Genomic DNA, 14,767 nt, shown 5'->3' on the forward strand with positions numbered 1-14,767 from the left:
TACCTCCTAATGAGCAAGCAGTTTTAATCGTGCCTGCTTTTGGCTAAATCAAACATTATGTGTAGTAAATGTTCACATAAGTCCCTAAGATTCAGGTAAAACCTTTCTCTAATCTGTCTAATGGTCGGAGAAAAAGCTGTTGTTATTGCATGCTTCCGCTCAGTCGCTTATAAGGCGCGTGAGAGTCCATCGCCTTCTCCTACACTATCACATCACACCAACCCCTTAAACCGACTATAAAACCCTCAACACCGCCACCATAAGTAACCCTTTAGATCTCTCTCTCTCTCTCTACTTCACACATCACTCAACAAAGCGGTTAGCAATGTCAGCCGCCGCCGCATCCTCCGCGATCTCCGTCGCCGCCACCAACCCCCTCAAGACCTTTTCCCTCTCCTCCAGATCCCCTCTCCCATCCGCCATCTCCCTCCCATCTCGCAGCCTTAACACCCCTCGCCGCCGCCTCGTCCTCGTATCCTGCACCGCCGGAGACGGATCCAAACCCACGATCCTCGTCGCGGAGAAGCTCGGCGAGGCCGGCGTGAAGCTCCTGGAGGGTTTCGCGAATGTCGACTGCTCTTACAACATGACCCCCGAGGAGCTCAACACCAAGATCTCCCTCTGCGACGCCTTGATCGTTCGCAGTGGAACTAAAGTTGGTCGGGAGGTTTTCGAGTCCTCTCGCGGACGTCTCAAGGTTTTTGCCAAAACTAACCCACAACTTGATTTTAATCCCAAACCTATACCCAAACTTGAATCAAATGCAAAACTAACCTAAAAGCCTAGTGAAATTACAGCTCAGCCCCTTGTGACCAAACAAAAAAACAGAAGCCATTTTTACGAATATAGCCCCAGTAAATCGTCTGAGTCGTCTGAATTGTTGGAAGTCGTCTAGACGACTGAAGTTTCAGTCGTCTGGTACCAGCTTATTTTAAAAATAATTTATAAATCTTGTAAAAAATATTTTGATGCGTGAAAAATAAAAATCAAGTAATTATAAACAATTTTAAGTGATATAAATTAAGATATGATAAAATTGATTTGTTTTGAAGATAGATGAGTGGAAGTAGTGAATCATGAAATACTTTGGTTTAGGAGTTTGGCAAACATATGTTGTAGTATTGTATGGATTGTTAGGGTTAGATTTTGGAAAACTAAAATGTTTTTTTCAGAAATTAGTTTTCACTTATATGTGTTTATTTCTGTGTATAGTAAACACTTTTCAAGTTTGATTTGATTTTATGAAGTGTTTAATTAGATAATTAAGTTTAGGGGTTATGTTTAGGGTGTGGACGACTTATATTTCAGTCGTCTGTTGAATAATTTACCCGGACGACGTATATTTCAGTCGTCCAGACGACTTACTTGTAAGTCGTCCAGACGATTTACTTGTAAGTCGTCTGGAAAGTCTTCTATTTTAGTTTCCCACTAAAAATATTTAATTTCCCGCTAAAAATATTAAACTCTTCTGGACGACTTACATGTAAGTCGTCTGTTTTAATTTCTTCACCAGACGACTGAAATGTAAGTCGTCCAGGAAGTCGTCTGAGTCAAAAATATTTAACCTAATTAGATTTTTTGCCTCCCTATATAAAGAAAAATTTACACATTCTCTCTCCTCCTCTCAAATGGCTGCAACAAAAATGTAATGTTCATCATTCTAAAACTCTCCAACCTCTCTCTAATCTCTTTGACTTGAAAACACCAAACTTTATATGAATTTTTCAGTTTTGTCTCATGTATTTCTTACTAATCTATCTCTTTTACAGGTTTTTAATCAAGTGGTACTCATCTTCCACTAATTTAGAGGTAGATCTATTAATTTTAGATATGTATTTTTGTGTGTTCTATAAATGTAGATTTATCTAATCTTCCACTCATTTTTTCTATTTTTAAGTCATTTGAACGTTTTTGGATATGCAGGTTTTTCAGATCTGGATTTGATGTGCAGGTTTTTCAGATCTGGAAGACTTCTGGGACGACTTACGTGTTAGTCGTCTGGAAGTCGTCTGGAAGTCGTCTGGAAGTCGTCTGGAAGTCGTCTGGACTTCTTGGAAGTCGTCTGGACTTCCAGGAAGTCGTCTGGACTTCCAGGAAGTCGTCTGGACTTCCAGGAAGTCGTCTAGACTTCCAGGAAGTCGTCTGGACTTCTAGGAAGTCGTCTGGATTTTTCTGAGCGTTTTGGTAAGTTCTTATGTCTGATTTTTCTTCATTTGGTAACTTCTTGTTGTATAAAGTTCTTACTTTTTTCCCAAACTAAAACTCTCCAAACCCACTTTAATCTCTTTGACTTGAAAACACCAAACTTTATATGAATTTTTCAATTTTGTCTCATGTCTTTGTTACTAATCTATTTTTTTTTGCAGGTTTTTAATTAGATGGTACTCATCTTCCACTAATTTAAAGGTAGATCTATTATTTTTAGATATGTATTTTTGTGTGTTCTATAAAGGTAGATTTATCTAATCTTCCATTCATTTTTCTGTTTTTAAGCCATTTGAACGTTTTTGAATATGCAGGTTTTTCAGATCTGGATTTAATATGCAGGTTTTTCAGATCTGGAAGACTTTTGGGACGACTTACTTGTTAGTCGTCTGGAAGTCGTCTGGAAGTCGTCTGGACTTCCTAAAAGTCGTCTGGACTTCCTGTAAAGTCATCTGGAAGTCGTCTGGACTTCCTGTAAAGTCGTCTGGACTTCCTGTAAAGTCGTCTGGAAGTCGTCTGGACTTCCTGTAAAGTCGTCTGGACTTCCTGTAAAGTCGTCTGGACTTCCTGTAAAGTCGTCTGGAAGTCGTCTGGACTTCCTAAAAGTCGTCTGAACTTCCTGGAAGTCGTCTGGACTTCTTAGAAGTCATCTGGACTTCTTAAAAGTTGTCTGGTCTTGTCTACTCATCTACTCAAGTTGTCTGGTCTTGTCTACTCATCTACTCAAGTTGTGAATTGCATGTATACTCTTTTAGTTGTGAATTTTTTGTAAAATCAGTAATAATATTTTCCAAGATGTATTAAATGTGCTAACAATGTGTTTACACATTTACAAATCAATGAAATAATAGACTTCAGTAGCCTTTTTCTTATCTTTGGATCTCTCATATGCAATAATAAACTCCAATGGCCTTTTTCTCATCATAATAAACAAGAATGTTGGTAAGAGATGGAAACAAACAATAGTAACTAGTCAAAGCATATCATATTTTTTATAAGTTTGCATTGAAAAACTTAGTCAAATTTAGTAAAACTAAGGGAGAGAACATATTTTGTAAATATGAGTTTTACATATCTTGAAGTTACTTATCATTCTTAAAAATACAAGTTATTCAAAAACTAACGTAGAAGACTTAAAAACTAGTGGAGAAGACGCGGACGACTTCAATCTAAGTTGTCTAGACGACTAAACTATATGTCGTCTGGTCAACGCAGAGGTTATTTTTGCAATTGACTTTGAAATCTGTTATTTCGGACGACTGAAAGTTAAGTCGTCTACTATTGTTTGGTTAAAAAAAAAACTCCAAAAAAGCTAGACGACTTACATTTCAGTCGTCAGAGGTTAGTTTTGCATTTGACTGGATTATTTCAGAAGTTTGACTTTTTGGACGACTTACATTTCAGTCGTCTAGTGAAAATTAAAATAATAATATTTTTTTAAAAGTAGACGACTTAAAGTTAAGTCGTCGTAGGTTAGTTTTGCAATTGAAAAAAAAAACTTCAAGATTTAATTATATACAGACGACTTATAATTCAGTCGTCCACGAGACGACTGAAATGTAAGTCGTCTAGGATTTACGAGGTTTGACCAGAATCTCGGAAAAAAGTCCTGGACGACTTACAATTAAGTCGTCTGGTGGACGACTGAATTATAAGTCGTCTGTGTATAATTAAATCTTGAAGTTTTTTTTTTCAATTGCAAAACTAACCTATGACGACTTAACTTTAAGTCGTCTACTTTTAAAAAATATTATTATTTTAATTTTCGCCAGACAACTGAAATGTAAGTCGTCTGGGGAAGTCAAACTTCTGAAATTATCCAGTCAAATGCAAAACTAACCTATGACGACTGAAATGTAAGTCGTCTAGGTTCTTTGGAATTTTTTTTGAATCCAAACAATAGTAGACGACTTAACTTTCAGTCGTCTCAGGTTACAGATTTCAAAGTCAATTGTAAAAATAACCTCTGCGTTGACCAGACGACTTCCAGGTAAGTCGTCTACAGCCAGACGACTGAAAGGTAAGTCGTCTACAGCCAGACGACTTCCCAAGTAAGTCGTTTGACGAACAGATCTGGAAAAAAACTCGATGTCATACCTTAAATTGGTGAGATAAGTTCCTTAGCATACACAAGGCTTCTCCAAGCACACAGAATCACAAACGAAAGTCACCCACCCATAATTGTTAGCTTCTATGACTCTATGAACCATAAAAAATTTAGAATCAAAATCTTGGGTTTTTTTAGCTCATTGTGGAGAGAAATTGAGAGATATGTTGTGTTTAGTTCACAAGAATGGAAAAAGAAGAAGGGTAAATCGATTTTGGGAGCATTAAGAGCTTCAAATTGGTTGTTCATGGTGGTTGTGGTATTGATGACAATGGCAATCTTGTAATTACTTGAAGATGATGAGGGTGAGAGAGTAAAAATGTCATTTTCGAAAAAAAAAAGAAAAAAAAATTGATGGCATTTTCGTAAATTATATGAACTTGTGGGGTGAATAGGGCAAAACCAATTTTCAAAAAAAAAGGAGGTTAGTTTTGTGTTTGACTTTAAGTTGTAGGTCAATTTTGCAAAAATCCCTTGAATTCCCTTTATGCATTCAAATTTGAAGTCTACAAATATTTTTCAATTAGTGAAAGTGAAACTCTCTCTAGTGCGTACCTCCTTTCTGATGTGATCTTTTACTATTTGGGTTAGAACAAGGACATTCGCTTATAATATCATTAATATATTATTAAATTTTCATTTCTGAGAATTTTATGTGACGTTTACGATATATTGTTTTCAAGTGTTGAAAATGTTTTTGGAATGGGCTGCTTTTGTAACTTACAACGAAGAAACACAATTGATCAAGAAAAACTTTTAGATTTTTCAGATTACGTACATCCTCGGATTCGAAATTCAAAGACATACAATATTGTACGTGGTGCTCATAATCAACCATCCCATTTTACTTTTATAGATACCGAGTCCAATCTTAATTGAATTTGTGTATGTTGATGACAATTCAAAAAATTAGTAAGTTATAGTGTTTAGCATTTCCCATCTCTCCTCCTCATGTAACATTGTTTTATGTGTGCCAACATTCCTGCTCCATAGTTACTAGTAGAACATTAGAAGTAATTTGAGTTGACTTTTTTTCTGTCGAATAAGCTGAAATCCTATGGAAGCTTAAGATCTGGATAAATAACTGGCTCTGCCAAACATGATCTCTCACTTGAATCACCTCCTAATGAGCAAGCAGTTTTGTTGCCTTTTTCTTTGCTTAAATGTTTAAAGTATTGAAAAGGATACAGTATTTAAAATTGCAGCAATGATCTGCCATGTCCCCACCACGTTAAGGCTTCAAGATCTAACTTTGCAGTGCCAAAATCTTCGATGCTTAAGATATGTGTAACAAATGAATATTTTTTTGAGTTTTACTCGAAGTTGCCAAATTTTATTTGTAAAGGCTGCTTTTCCTTTAATAGATGCACACCTCTATTCGGCGAAACATTTGGAAACTACAAAAACCCACCCCAACCCTGAAAGTATACCCACGCGCGAGACCAGCATTATTTGTTGTTTACCTCCTAATGAGCAAGCAGTTTTAATCGTGCCTGCTTTTGGCTAAATCAAACATTATGTGTAGTAAATGTTCACATAAGTCCCTAAGATTCAGGTAAAACCTTTCTCTAATCTGTCTAATGGTCGGAGAAAAAGCTGTTGTTATTGCATGCTTCCGCTCAGTCGCTTATAAGGCGCGTGAGAGTCCATCGCCTTCTCCTACACTATCACATCACACCAACCCCTTAAACCGACTATAAAACCCTCAACACCGCCACCATAAGTAACCCTTTAGATCTCTCTCTCTCTCTCTACTTCACACATCACTCAACAAAGCGGTTAGCAATGTCAGCCGCCGCCGCATCCTCCGCGATCTCCGTCGCCGCCACCAACCCCCTCAAGACCTTTTCCCTCTCCTCCAGATCCCCTCTCCCATCCGCCATCTCCCTCCCATCTCGCAGCCTTAACACCCCTCGCCGCCGCCTCGTCCTCGTATCCTGCACCGCCGGAGACGGATCCAAACCCACGATCCTCGTCGCGGAGAAGCTCGGCGAGGCCGGCGTGAAGCTCCTGGAGGGTTTCGCGAATGTCGACTGCTCTTACAACATGACCCCCGAGGAGCTCAACACCAAGATCTCCCTCTGCGACGCCTTGATCGTTCGCAGTGGAACTAAAGTTGGTCGGGAGGTTTTCGAGTCCTCTCGCGGACGTCTCAAGGTTGTTGGACGCGCTGGTGTTGGGATTGACAACGTGGATCTGAGCGCCGCGACTGAGTTTGGGTGTCTTGTCGTTAACGCCCCCACGGCTAACACGATCGCCGCCGCTGAGCATGGGATCGCACTTTTAGCCTCCATGGCTAGAAACGTCGCTCAGTCTGATGCGTCTGTTAAAGCTGGTCAGTAAAGTTTCATACTTTCAATACGTTTGAACATAAAGTCTCACACTTTCAATACATTTGAACATACAGTTTCATACTTCGAATACGTTTGAACTTAAAGTTTGATACTTTGAATACGTTTGAACTTAAAGTTTGATACTTTGAATACGTTTAAACTTAAAGTCTTGTATTTTGCTAAACCTTGTTGATGAAAGTTGGAGTCTTGATGGTTTCTTGTATGTGTAATCGTGGTTTTAATGTCTCTATGTAATGCAGGAGAGTGGAAGAGGAACAAGTATGTGGGTGTTTCACTTGTCGGCAAGACCCTCGCAGTGATGGGATTCGGGAAAGTTGGTACCGAAGTTGCTCGTCGTGCCAAAGGTCTCGGCATGCGTGTCATTGCTCATGATCCTTACGCACCTGCAGACCGTGCACACGCCATTGGTGTTGAGCTGGTCAGCTTCGACGAGGCCTTGGCGACTGCGGATTTCATTTCGCTCCACATGCCTCTTACACCTGCAACGAACAAGATACTCAACGACGAGACCTTCGCCAAGATGAAGAAGGGAGTTCGTATCGTTAACGTTGCTCGTGGAGGTGTGATAGACGAAGACGCGTTGGTGAGGGCTTTGGATGCTGGGATTGTTTCTCAGGCTGCGCTTGATGTTTTCACTAAAGAGCCGCCGGCTAAAGACAGCCCTCTGGTGCAGCACGAGAATGTCACTGTGACACCTCATCTTGGAGCCAGCACGATGGAGGCTCAGGAAGGAGTTGCTATTGAGATCGCTGAAGCTGTTGTTGGAGCTTTGAACGGAGAGCTCGCTGCTACTGCTGTCAATGCACCTATGGTCTCTGCTGAGGTTCTGACTGAGCTGAAACCATATGTGATACTAGCCGAGAAGCTAGGGAGACTAGCGGTGCAGCTCGTGGCTGGAGGAAGCGGCGTGAAGAACGTGAAAGTCTCCTACACGTCAGCACGAGCCACTGATGATCTCGACACAAGACTGCTCCGAGCCATGATCACCAAGGGAATCATCGAGCCGATCTCTGACGTGTACGTCAACTTGGTCAACGCTGACTTCACAGCCAAGCAGAGAGGTCTCAGGCTCTCGGAGGAGCGTGTGCTCTTGGACGGGTCACCAGAGAACCCGTTGGAGACAATAACAGTTCAGCTAGGCAACGTGGAGTCCAAGTTCGCGAGTTCGTTGTCTGAGTCAGGAGAGGTGAAAGTGGAAGGAAGGGTGAAAGATGGGATCCCGCATTTGACAAAGGTTGGATCTTTTGAGGTGGATGTGACTCTTGAAGGTAGTATCATACTGTGCAGGCAGGTTGATCAACCTGGTATGATTGGGACGGTGGGGAGCATCCTTGGAGAGTCTAATGTCAATGTTAACTTCATGAGCGTTGGAAGGATTGCACCGAGGAAGCAAGCCATCATGGCGATTGGAGTGGATGATCAGCCAAGCAAGGAGACTCTTAAGAAGATTGGAGAGATCCCAGCGATTGAGGAGTTTGTTTTCCTCAAGCTCTAAGTTTGCTGTGTTGTTGATTCTTGTACCTTGAATGTGAGGGAGGATTTGATGAAGTGTTTTCCGTTTGTTGGGTTTTTAGGCAATAAAGTTTATCTTTGGATTTTCAGACAATTTTGGTAATGTTGAGAGTAGTAAACTCGGTGATGTTTTCAACTCTTTTTCTGCGTTGTTTCTTTCTTCTCTGAATCATGTTCTCTGCTTGAAAGCTCTATTGCGAAACTTGAATTTGGCCCTTGTTGTAATATCAACAAAAGATTTAGGGACAAGCTCATTTTATAATGACAATTTAAAATCTGGTCAATTAGTTACATGGGCTATCCAACTCAACATCGAATATGATATTGAAAATTGGATTTGAACAGCTGCTAAGTCAAAGGTTAATCTAGACAATTAGTTAAATAGAGTATGGAACTCTATCAACTAACTACAATAATGAATATGATTGAGAGCAAATGTGTTGGAAAAGAAGAAGAAGAAACACGATATATCAAACAATGCATAACATCAAAGTAGTCAGTTTTATCACTCACATGTTTTTCTCCAACCAAGATAACATGAACACAAAGTTATTTAGAGGTGGTTCACAAACCATGTTTACAAGAAACATAACAAGTAACAACAGCCAATGTTTTTGTAGCACACAACTCAGAATCACTTAGCGAGGACGTTTTGAGCATGGTTCTCCTGCTGCTGCTGCTGGTAATTGAGAGTCCTCCTGAAGAGCATGATGTGTGGCTCTGGACGATGAATGGCGTAATGGACCCATCCACGGCTCTGCTGCACTCCTATCGCACGCCACTCATTCTACAAAAAAAAAAAAAAACACAATACATTTGAGCATCAGAGAGATAAACACAAGAATGTATACTGCATCTTCACCAGTAGGTAGCAGCACCAAGTAACAAGTATAGAATCTTAAACATCCCAAACACTGTTCTACATCTATAGAAACCTAACAAGAGTCGTTCTTGATATCAAAAACACACACACAAAAAGCATCTATTTAAGAGTTAGCGAGAACGCTCTTCGTATTTGTAAATCCAGAGTATACGATTCCATAGATAACTTCAAATCGCAATCCCTAAGCAGAGAGAGTTATCGAGCTTTCGATTAAGCGATTATCAGATCACAATCACGGAATCAGGAACGCGAAGAAGAAAACTTACTTCGGAGAGAAGACGATTCTTGGGAAGAAGCTTAGCGGTGTCAGGAGGAAGCACGACGTGCCTGTAGGTACACGTACACAACAGATCAAGGCTCTTGTGGAAATTTTGGAGACGAAATTGAAGCTGTATACATACCTGTACTCGAAAGTATCGTCGAAGTATTTGTCAGAGTACTGGATCTGACCCATCTCTTCTCGTCGATTCAAAAACCCTACCAATTGAAACGGAAACGAGATGATGATTCAGATAGATCGATCGATCGCTTTTGGAGTGAGAACCCTAAAGTGACGAGGAGTGTATTAAATGGAGTTAAAAGTGTGATTGGGGGTATCAATGTAATTAACTGGAAATCTAGGGGTTTTATTTTTTAGCCAACGGTTTTTATATTATTATTATTTTTGGCCTTTTTCAGTTTTGAAAATTTTTAGGGGGAAGAATCACGAACCGAACCAAACCACGTTCTGCGTGGGATGAGATGAAAAATAAAATGATTTAAACCGGAAAGGTTGAACCGATTGTATTTAAATTGGGTCATTCGTTTTGGTTCTAATCAAACCGATTACATTTGTCCTTTTGCTTACTAGCCAATAAAATCAAACATGCTGTGGATAGAGGCATTTTTGCGTTTCATTTCATAAGCACTAAGTAGAGAAAACATAAATGTAACAAAACATGCAACCAAATTAAATCCAAGATTCAAACCATATACATGTATCTCTCATCTGCATTATGCTCTGACAACATTCTCATACAACATTTTTAGCCAAAAAAAAAAAAAAATTCTCATACAACAAACCGGCCCAATATTGATGTCTGTAACAAGAGCATTCCTCAAGCTCTTTTTATAGAATAAATAAGTTACATCGCACAAATTATTTAAGCATACAAAAGCAGATTTTTCCAGAACGAATAATAAAAGAGCTGGTCGTGGGAGTGTAGAAGTAGGTTTAGTTTGGTGTGAACAACAAATACAAATGACTAAAAATGAAACACAGTCTCGGTGTTTTTCTTTTTTGGTTGCTTTCTATTATATAGAAAGAAAACATGGAAAATATCCATTAAACTTGCAAGAAGCTAGCGTACTTGGCACCAAGGAGAAGCTTCTAAATGCACAAGAGAGCGTTCTTGGTCACCTCAGCGTTCTCATGACCCATCAGTTTCATCACTCACTCTTTCGCCTTGAGGTCTGTTACGATCACTCTCCCCGCTGCATGGTACTGTATGAACTGCGAGAGATCATAGCACGCCACCGACAATGATCTTAGATCACTTGACGTGTCCAGGATTGTGAGGAGGACCCTCAGTATCTGCATCCACAAGTTTTAACCAAATAGTTAGCCGTTTTGAGCCCTACATGTGGTGATTGTTAAGAAGAAAGTAATACCTGAAAGTCATTCTCCTCAAAGCTAGTGACATTCTCACGCCATAAGTTAGCCTCTTTGTGCATTGGGGTCCAGTCAAGATGGCCAAGAAGAACCTCTTGCTTATATTTGTCAAAGGAACTCAACTTCCTGATCTTGTCTTTTAGACCTTCCTCTAGTTGGTTCAGTGCATCCTGCAAGTCCTTCCAAAATTCAGAATTAAACAGGTTTAACCATGACAACGTTTGCAACAATGGCATCTACTAATAATACAGATCTTGTGTTATAGGAATCACTACAATAACCGCTAATGAGAAGCAGTAGTCAGATTTGTATTGAACTTGTCTAACCTCGTCACTCCATGCTTGTGTTTTCAGACTGTGGATGATATGTGGGAGTCCAAGATCAACCATCTGCGCACCAAATGTACCTTTTGGAAGCAAGTTCCTGAATGTCAATATGACTACCCTCACAACCTATAAGACAATATACAGTCACAGAAACATAACATGTCTGAAAATTAATGATCCAAAACAAATAAAAGAAACAAAAAAAAGCTTGGTATTGTAGATAGAGATTCTGATTGATCAACAAAGAGAACATAGCTCACATTTTCCTTAGTCGAGCTCTTAACCACTTCCGTGAGCCTTTGCATTGTCCTAGATGTTGCCAAGTACGACAGAAGCCAAATGCAGAGACATGTTTCGTAGAGAAGCTGTTGGTCAAGAGCGTACAAATCACACGAATTAGTTACTGTGACATTATGACAAAATGAACTGAAACAAAACTATCTACAGCTTCAGTAGTAATTTAAAAACATAACGAGTTTCAAACTGAGTGTCTGTCTAATCACAGCCTTGCCACCAAATACTAAATCATATGGAAACTGCAATACTTATCTACAGCTTTAGTGGACACTTTCCACCGTACATATATAGTTACCTGGATAGACTGCTGAGTGGATGCTGGGGAGATTAAAGGGACAAGTAACTTCACCCCATCTGCCTGAACAAACGATGATCTCACAACAGGTTCCTTAAGCAGTGTGGACAGGCAGCTGATTGCAACTGGAGCTCCACGAGTAGGATGAGAAGGTCGCCTCAGCTGCATTTCAAAATTAAGGACTGTGAAACCTATGTTGGACGCTTTTTCAAGAATCACTAACTTTTAACAACAATGCAGAGCAAGCATTAACTATTAATTATAAAGAAGAAAAGGAGAAAAGGAACCTGAGCACAAAGCCACTCCACCAATCCACTGAGTAAATCATCAATTGTAGTAATATGTTTCTTAGAACCCGAAGCTTCTCCATTAGCAATAGCACCAGCTTTTGACCTAGAACTATATGTTACAAGAAGAACAAGACCTGCCAAGTAAATGATAATGAACGTTGGAGACATGATTAGTAAAGTCAGATAAGAAATATTAAAATCTACAATACCTTATTATTCAGGCAAGGATCTTGCAGCTTTTCTCTTGAATGAACCAATTTCCCTTCGACAGCAACCTGAAACAGGACACAACTTTTAGTTTGCATACTTTCGAAGATTTATAGCCAAAATTAAGCAAAGATGTAACTGAAAGCAGTTTTGCATCAGTAGAGTGTTACATATATTTTCCCTTTGTTAGGAAGATTTTAGTTGAAATAATAAACTTTCAGCATGATTAAAATCAGGATCTCAAACAAAACGAACAAGGGCCAAGTGACTGAACAGACAAAGCAACGAATCTCTCGCTAGAACCACTACACCATAAGCGCATGACTAAGAAATCAAGTCACATGAAAATGTCCCATAAAACATAAACACAGACATATTAATTAATCTATCTGAGAAATAGTTGTTTCCTGTAACTAGGTAAGGTCAAGTTTCGTCTGGCACCATAGATATAAACAGTAGAATGAATACAAGAAACACTAGAAAGGACATCTGAACCGTTAAGATGTCAAGTAAGAGAATGAGAAACATCCAACAAGTCCTAGACCTTTCCGAAGCAGAAGCAACATATTCAATAGCATGGGAAACAATACTTGCCGAGACCAAATTTCAGTCATAAATAAAACTATTTGCATAGGGATCTAACCTCAAGAAAGGCTCGTAAGTATCCTCATGTGCCAAAGATTGATCATGGAATAACTGAGCTCGTGTTGGGTTTGCTGGCAAACAGGTTTATGCATTAGTACTACTACTCAGTATCCAAAATTATGAAAAGGTGAATGCAAATATCGCCATGTTGTATTTATTAACCTGAGAGCATTTCATAAATCAAAGCCAAAACATATTCCACAGTTTCTTCCTTGAATATATCACGTAAGATGGTAACAAACAGCTGAACATAAGCTGGACCATCCTGCAACAACAACGACACAACATATCACTTCTTAATTCTTTCACGGTCATCATACAACTTCGAGCACTAATAACACTGAGAAACTGACACAATTTGAAATTGGAGAGAAATCATAGAAGATTTACTTCATTGAGCAACTGTGCCCTTGCACTCTCATGTTTCTTATCGTAACGCCTTAGGAGCTGGAGATCGGTAGCTGAAATAAGCTTAGTTACCATGTAAGTCTCCCATGGAATGTCCCTTTGCAATACCTGCAAGTTAAAATAACAACATAGATTTTTAACATTTTCAAACAATGACACAGACAAAAAACACATGATTGACATATCTAAGTATGTAACAACGCACATGATCTTGTAAGAACTTGTCATTATTCACATCTTGCTAAACATATTCAGACCAAAACAAAAGGTTGAATAACATCATATCACAAACCTGCTTGGTAGACAGTTCCCCCTGATCCATATAGCTGGTTCGAATCCCTGCAGATGTAGACATAATCTAAATTATGACACGATGATGACAAATTTCGAATCAGACATTGATTCAATAAACGAGAAATGCATAACCGAACACGATCTACAAGCATTCGTGAAATGTCAAGAAGAAGAGAAGAGAAGATATAACAGATCAAGTAGCAAACGCGTTCCAAGTCTCTTTCGAAAATCGATTAAATCAGATGATGATGATGATGAGAGGAAAGCAAACAGAGGAGGAGCGACATTGACCTGAAGATCGCAAACGAGTTGATCGCGACCGGGAACGAAGAAGACAACAAGTAGTGAAGGATCTCTCTTCTGTGGCGATAAGGACCGAGAGATAGAGCGCTTCTCCGAAACTCGAATCTGAACCATGGAAGAAGTTAAGAGTAGTCGCGGGCAATCAATCAGACAAAAAAAAGATCAGACGCTGACAGTTGTGTACGCAATTACAATACTACCCCTGTCTTTGCGCACTTATGGTTGTTGACTTAAAAGTTAAAACCAAAATGATTTTAAAAAAAATCTGAATTAAACATTTTAAACTAGTTTAAATTGTTCTAAGTCGATCTAAATCAATATATTGGCTAATTCAAGTAATACCAAAATAAATCAATATATAATTCGACTATACGATAATCCATTATAGAACATGCGCCTACCAATTTCTTTAACATTGTTTATAATAAAGTTAATGGCATATATGATTTGATCATTTTGGTAAATCTAATTAACATCTTCATGATACAACTAACTCGAGACGCACCAGTCAAGCAGATTAAACATACACAGAACAAACTCATCATTCCATCAATGAAGCAGCTTCGGGAAGATGTTGTTTTGAGGAAGAGAATGATCCTTGACTCTTTAAGCCCAGATAGATCCTTGAAGCAGTTTTGTGTAGATTTATAATGCATTTGCTCTTGAGCTTGGCCGGTTTTTGTCCTTGATGACGATATAATGTTTTATAGAATTATAATATATATTTTTTATGATATAACAAACCTTTTCTACATACTTGAAATGGAATATTTGTGTCGTTATTAGATATCTGATTGTACTTTAAAAAAATCCAGAAGCATTAGATTAACCTTAAGTATCTGTTAACTAGACAATCTTTAATCAATCTAGTGTAGAAATTGTTCAAAATCATAAAGGTATGTTGTTTCTGTTGAGAAGACACACCATCTTAATAAAACCAAGTGTGTCCATTCTTTAAACCATGTTTTTTGGAAAGTACTTTGGGCCGTT

At 38.9% G+C, this 14,767-nt stretch overlaps 2 protein-coding genes and 1 pseudogene across 3 annotated transcripts; 1 reads left to right on the forward strand and 2 right to left on the reverse strand.

The window, feature by feature from the left end:
• The first annotated feature begins 260 nt into the window (after positions 1–260).
• Positions 261–8,316, forward strand: LOC106361060 (D-3-phosphoglycerate dehydrogenase 1, chloroplastic-like). Of its 2 annotated transcripts, XM_048738848.1 has the most exons (3): positions 261–697; positions 6,470–6,647; positions 6,906–8,316. In XM_048738848.1, the coding sequence occupies exons 1-3, from the start codon at positions 326–328 to the stop codon at positions 8,159–8,161; spliced, it is 1,806 nt and encodes a 601-aa protein (XP_048594805.1). In that variant the 5' UTR covers positions 261–325; the 3' UTR covers positions 8,162–8,316. The 2 variants fall into 2 exon arrangements, with proteins under 2 accessions (XP_048594805.1, XP_013656210.2); XM_013800756.3 differs by lacking the exon at positions 261–697 and having other exon boundaries at positions 5,982–6,647.
• Positions 8,317–8,646: 330 nt separating this feature from the next.
• Positions 8,647–9,686, reverse strand: LOC106361062 (cyclin-dependent kinases regulatory subunit 1). The gene is made up of 3 exons (XM_048738857.1): positions 9,463–9,686; positions 9,328–9,388; positions 8,647–8,965 (listed from the first exon to the last, which is right to left on the reverse strand). The coding sequence occupies exons 1-3, from the start codon at positions 9,513–9,515 to the stop codon at positions 8,813–8,815; spliced, it is 267 nt and encodes an 88-aa protein (XP_048594814.1). The 5' UTR covers positions 9,516–9,686; the 3' UTR covers positions 8,647–8,812.
• A 451-nt stretch (positions 9,687–10,137) lies between these two features.
• Positions 10,138–13,971, reverse strand: LOC106361040 (annotated as a pseudogene).
• Positions 13,972–14,767: the final 796 nt, after the last annotated feature.

This window comes from Brassica napus, chromosome A8, assembly GCF_020379485.1.
Source record: "Brassica napus cultivar Da-Ae chromosome A8, Da-Ae, whole genome shotgun sequence".
Classification (NCBI taxonomy): domain Eukaryota; kingdom Viridiplantae; phylum Streptophyta; class Magnoliopsida; order Brassicales; family Brassicaceae; genus Brassica; species Brassica napus.